The sequence below is a fragment of the Gordionus sp. m RMFG-2023 genome, chromosome 5 (genome assembly GCF_954871325.1).
Source record: "Gordionus sp. m RMFG-2023 chromosome 5, tfGorSpeb1-WG-v2, whole genome shotgun sequence".
Lineage (NCBI taxonomy): Eukaryota > Metazoa > Nematomorpha > Gordioida > Chordodea > Parachordodidae > Gordionus > Gordionus sp. m RMFG-2023.
In genome coordinates this window covers 30,275,272-30,281,210 of record NC_088779.1, presented here as the reverse complement: position 1 = coordinate 30,281,210, position 5,939 = coordinate 30,275,272, and the positions used below count along the sequence as shown (strand labels likewise).

Genomic DNA, 5,939 nt, shown 5'->3' with positions numbered 1-5,939 from the left:
TTGATAGTCTTTTTGGTACTGATCCGAAAAAACTCAAAAGTTGTACAAAATTGAAAAAAGAGTGCACAAAGGTGCTTACTATGTTTTGTGGACGTGATTTGAGATCATTTGATACAATTCATGGGGAAGGCTTTGTTGATTGTTGCCAATATTTTGCCAAAATTGGTTCAATATATGGAAATATTGATGTTAAAAGCATCATTCCAAATCCTACAACAATTTCTAGAAATTCAGTAGATACTGCTGATGGTATCCGCAATAAATTATTTTCTATATTAAACTCATATATGAAAAAGGGTCGATGTGCTGGTAACAAATTTATGAAAATATGGTTAAATTATTAATAAAATTATTTATTAAAAAATAATAAAATAAATATATATCTTAACATTATTAATGAATATTTTTTTCTTAAGAAACTACAGAGGTGGTAGATACGTTTTTGGACTTCTTTCTATGGGAGGCTGACAATGCGTATTCTGATGCTAGCGCCGAAGTTGACGAGCTAAAAAAATACCTAGATCCGAAATTATGTATTGATGACGATAATATTTTAAAATGGTGGAAAACAAACCATTATGAGTTTCCAAATTTAAGTATTTTAGCTCTTAAATTCCTGGCTATCCCTGCTTCGTCGGCTAGCAGTGAAAGGGCGTTTTCCAAGTAGGGCCTTTGAGGAGAGAAGGACTCGTTTAAAGCCAGATTAACTGGACGCCTCTTTATTTATATATCATAATTATTCACTTTGTGATAATTTTGATAATGATATTGATGAGGTCAATATAATATAATATGTTCATTATATTTTTTATATATTTATTAACTTTTATATCATATCTATATTCGCATAAATGACGCTTATTGTATTATATAATCGTTATAATTTTTAAATTCGCTTGTATATTAATCGTTTTATAATATTTTTTACAAATTTAATAAAATGCAACTTAATATATATCTTGAATAGATTATGGCCGTCAAATAAACTTTTATTTAAGGTGGCTGAACTGAATAAATACACATAAATTTTTTTTTGGTTATTATAATATTAAAATTTAAATTGCAAAATTTTATTCAAGTCGGGCTCGGACAAAAAAATTTTTAAATTCGGGCTCGGGTCGAGCTCGGGTTGCGAAAAAATTACTTTGCAGTTCTCTAGTATGGGCCATATAGACTTTAAAAACCATTTCATCTTTGTTTTAAAAAATCTTCCCCAGGCTGAATTCATGCTGACCTCCAGGATATAAATATATATCACAAATTAATAAGGGCTCAAAATAAAGTAACACATCGTCCACCCCCCCCCTAAACTTGATAGGGATGAAGGATCTACAAAAAGATAAAATGGGAACAAATGGAATGTGAGAAACAAAAACTAGACAACCATTTTATTTTAAAACCTCTCTTGTGGCTGAGAACCTTTACTAAAAAATATTATTAATTTCAGGCCGTATTACAAGGTTATAAATAAATAAAAAATTATTATTGGGAGTGGGAGTATAATCACAACCTTATTTTCAAAAAACCATTCAAAACAGTAAATTTTTGTATCTATAATTGGTTAATTATCAGATTAATATATCATTTTGAAGCACGATTGCTTGCTTAATGGCATTTAAATATATAATCATAATGAACAAGTTTAATATATATATATATTTTTTAAAAAAAATCCAAGCTTCATTATAAATTCAGTAATTTTTTTTTTGAAAATATAAATATTGTTCCCAAAAAAATTTTATCATCTATATAACACAATGAATTTTCTCTCTATTTTTTTAAAGATCTCTAGATATATTGCTTAATAAAAAATAATTTATAAAAATTTGTTCGCTAAATTATTAAGGGTGCGATTGGGTAGGACCGAAGAATTGGGTATCAAATGATAGGTCAAGATGAACATCATCACTGGTTGGACCAAAAAACAGAGACTGAGCAGTAGATACGATATAGCCTTCTGTCTTTTATTAGCTTAAAAAATAAATTTGAAAATGACATAATTGATGATAGAATTCAACAAAAAATAATAATTTAAATTCATTTTTTGGTGGGCGGTTTCAAAAACTATTCCAAAAATTAACCTTTTTTTATGTTAGTGTTGTTAAAATACCTAATAGCGCGTACAAATTAAACGTTTCAACGCAGCGTTTTAAAACGCATATCAATATTTTAAAATACAAAACGCAAACGTACTCAATTTAAACTAATGCAATTAAAATGCATTATTTGCGTTTTGAAACACAGCGTTGAAATGTTTTTGTGCGCACTATAACTTTGACCATCTCGATTGTGGCTTAATCAATCTTTTAGCCTAAAAAAAAATTGAATTAAGCTTCTAAGTTGAGTCACAACTTGATGATTGGTCGGAATATTTTTGGTCATAAAAACATGGCTGCGCCGTTTTATGATAGTTAAACCAAAACTAGGTAATTTTAAACAACACTAGCTTTTCTGAAATTTTTTGTTTTGGGATTTCTAACCTTTTATACGAGGATCATAGTAGTAGGGATCGTTCGGATTGGGATATTGATTCTGATTCGTAAAAGTCGTGTTGTAGGCATTCGGCAAGATGATAAGTCTCCAGGTTTTGATCTTATTTTCGCAGATTTATTAATTGTTAAATATTTTAAGGGTAATTTATACCAAAAAGTATCCTATGCTGATTCCGAAATAAGCTAGCGTTATGTAGTAACTCTTGTTTCCGAAAAAAGTGGCGATTATAACACAAACGATCATCCTAAAAAACCAATCAAAAATTTATATTATAAAAGCTTAAAGTTTTAAAATATAAGAAATTGGCAATAAAAAATAAACTTTTATTTTCTTTAAGATTTTGACCAATAAAAATATTTTTCAATATTTGTCCGACCCAACCCTGGCCGAAAAATATTTGTCTAGCTCATAGAAGATACGTCACAAAAGCGTAATTTGGTTATTATGATAATGATTTAATTGGTCAACAACGGGCCGGGGTGTGAATGGGCCTACAAAATTTTAAATAGCCTTTATTGGCTATAAAAAAATTTAAAAATAATATATTTTAAAATCCGGACATTCTTACCTCTCATCGGCATAAAATAATCCAAACATTTTATTTAAAGTATTCAGAGGAAAAATAAAAATACGCTATTAATTTGTTCTATAAAATTAATATCGATTGTCAAATTTTCCTCGCGGTTATATTTATCTAACCATTTTTTAAAAAAAATTTTTCCCTTAATCTATTTTTCGAATCTTGATAGAGAAAAAAAAAACTAAATATTTTACAGATTTTTATTGAGGATGTTAAAGTAATTTGTGACGCGTTTACTAGCCGAATCGCGAACTAAAGTATAAAAAGGTTAAAATATGGCTGATAAATGTACAAAAAAAAGTCAGATGTTTCGCATAATTTCGAACACATTTATATTAAAATTATTCTATATATTTTGGCAACCCTACCCACAGTACTTCTACCAATGAAAGAAACATTTTTCTTTTTGTTAACAATAAAAACGTACTGGAGAAATAGTGATGTTAAATGGCTTGATTTTTAATATTTTAGCCAGAAATATTGTCCAAGGACTCATTTACAGTAGACGCGTCATTTAAAAGCTATCGAAATCGCGACTGATTCTTAGTAGCGTTAATAAATTTTTTTTAAATATGCGTCGCCATATGTTTTTTTCAAATTTTTATCGTAACGTTATCATCATAATAACTTACATATCTATAAAATTATACTTATTTAATTAGCTGGATTTTGTAAATAACGCCGCGTTACATAACGTACCGCCTGAAAGTAACGCGTTTACTATAAATTAGCCCTTGAGATTTCGCTAATGGATGTCTAATAAACCTTTGTGCCACCGAGTTAAAAAAAATGGTGTAAAATCTTTATTAACTATTTTTTTAAATTTAAAGCATTACAACAAATAAATTGTATTCTAGTTTCTTTCATTGATATATTATTATGTAATTTACAATAATAAAATAACTAAAAACAATAACTAATATCAGCCCAATTCTGATATTTTTTGAGAATGCTAAATATGGATAATCGAATATGTAAATATTGGCAGAGTCCAATAAATTTTATTTATTTATTTTACAAAGACTTTTTTGAGACATACATTTTATAATGATCCATGTATATATATATATGTATTTAATATTTTATTTATATTTGAATTTGCGTATTCAAAATTATCAAAAGAAAGAATTTTTTTTCTCATAATTAAAACTTTTATGAAAATTATCTGAATTTCCAAGGTTATTTACTCTTTAACAGATCACTCTACCCTTTCATTAAACCAATAATGCTGAGCCCCCCCCCTTCTCATGATGATGGCAATTGCATATAATGTCAAAATTTAAATTAAATATCAGTATTACATACCCAACATATTTATAGGCACTAAACGCAAAAATGTCCAAAATTCTTAAAAGCGAACCAATATTCATAATATATAGCAAGAGTGTTGTCAGCAGAACTTCGATGATTTGCCAAATAAGACATGTGCTAGCTCTTATTCCCAATTGTTCAGGTGTAAATCTTTTTAATTGATAAAATTAAGTAATTTAATATAAATAATCAATCATAAATAAACTTTTTTTGCATTCCCATAATCCAACCACTAGTCAGTATGAAAGTGACAAATGCCATCAATGGTATATAAAGATCAGGTGCATTAAGATCAAACCTTGGGGCAATAGGCTGATTTTCTTGATCATATTGGAGTGCCCAATCCTATGAGTTTAAAATTTAATAAAAGCATTAATAAACAAACCCAATATTACTTTGTGCAAATAGGGACACATAAGTATTGTGAGTTTTTTACCAACATATTTTGTATCAACAGCAAAATAGTATTTAAGCCTGGATAAGGAAACCCATCTCTCAAACTAGATTAAAAGTGTGTAACAATTCTTTTTTAATTTTAACCTTTTGTTCCATCATATGTTTTCCTTGATCTGCTAAAACTGTTCCATATGTCATAGCAACATCTGCCATTGGTTGATAATTATTTAATGGTATGGGAAGAGGTGTGTAATAGTTATTAATTAGAGGAGGACCTTTATTAGGAGTTGGAATTGCTATGAACATAGCCAATAAAAAAAATATTTAAATTAAATAATACTATTAGAATAATTTGATGATAGAGATACATTTTCTTGCCCAATATCATCAAAGGCATAGGAAGATGATGGTTGATTGATATTTTGCTGGGGAATAAAATTAGCTGCCCCAAAAGACACTCTTTTAGGAGTGGGGTTTATTTTATTAGAATCCCACATATTATTCACACATTCATTTTTGACACACCAGAATTACATGAATGCGAATTTAACCCTTGGCGATGTTAAACAGCTAGTGCAATGATCTTTTTGAATCAATGACCTGTCATTGATTTGTGCAATGTAATGATATTATCATTGGTGCAATGCTTCTCAAAAAGTTTAATAAAGTAATTTAAATATAAAAGAATATTAAAATAAAAGTAATACGTCAGTTTTAATAAATTTTAATAATTTGTAAAACATTTCCATATATTATTAAGAATCTATTTATAAAATTGTATTCATATTTATACGATAACATTAATAATGTGTTTTCTAAGTTGTTAGTAAATTTAACATATTATTTGTATTTGCAAAAATTTAAAACAACATATTTTAATCAAATAACGTATTTTTATTATTTATGCCCTACTCTTTTTTAATACTTTCAGATTGGCTTTTATCCCACTTAGAGGCGTACTCATGATAACTTGGGGGGGGGGGGAACTACTAGGTGGGGTTTCTCACTAATAAATTTAATGGATGTTTTTAGGTGGTATTGTGTCAAAATATATAAATACATGAAAAAATAAAGAGATTTGTATATTATTAATTTTAAAAAATAAAAAAATATATTTAAAATGTAAAATTATATTTATAAAAATGTTTCAAATTTTTTT

At 27.7% G+C, this 5,939-nt stretch overlaps 1 protein-coding gene across 1 annotated transcript; it reads right to left on the bottom strand.

Moving 5' to 3' along the window:
* Nucleotides 1-1,689: 1,689 nt before the first annotated feature.
* On the bottom strand, nt 1,690-5,327 carry LOC135929612 (protein YIF1B-like). The gene is made up of 8 exons (XM_065466276.1): nt 5,121-5,327; nt 4,925-5,076; nt 4,780-4,884; nt 4,590-4,729; nt 4,379-4,534; nt 2,644-2,737; nt 2,481-2,592; nt 1,690-1,971 (listed from the first exon to the last, which is right to left on the bottom strand). The coding sequence occupies exons 1-8, from the start codon at nt 5,275-5,277 to the stop codon at nt 1,817-1,819; spliced, it is 1,071 nt and encodes a 356-aa protein (XP_065322348.1). The 5' UTR covers nt 5,278-5,327; the 3' UTR covers nt 1,690-1,816.
* Between the last annotated feature and the right edge of the window lie 612 nt (nt 5,328-5,939).

What these genes read in the sequence shown, in the direction of transcription:
- LOC135929612 (XM_065466276.1), bottom strand. Translation starts at nt 5,277, where the DNA reads ATGTGGGATTCTAATAAAATAAACCCCACTCCTAAAAGAGTGTCTTTT. An exon ending in ATCATCAAATTATTCTAATA is followed by an intron (nt 5,077 to 5,120) that starts GTATTATTTAAT and finishes CTATGTTCATAG; the next exon opens with CAATTCCAACTCCTAATAAA. An exon ending in ATTATGGGAATGCAAAAAAA is followed by an intron (nt 4,535 to 4,589) that starts GTTTATTTATGA and finishes TCAATTAAAAAG; the next exon opens with ATTTACACCTGAACAATTGG.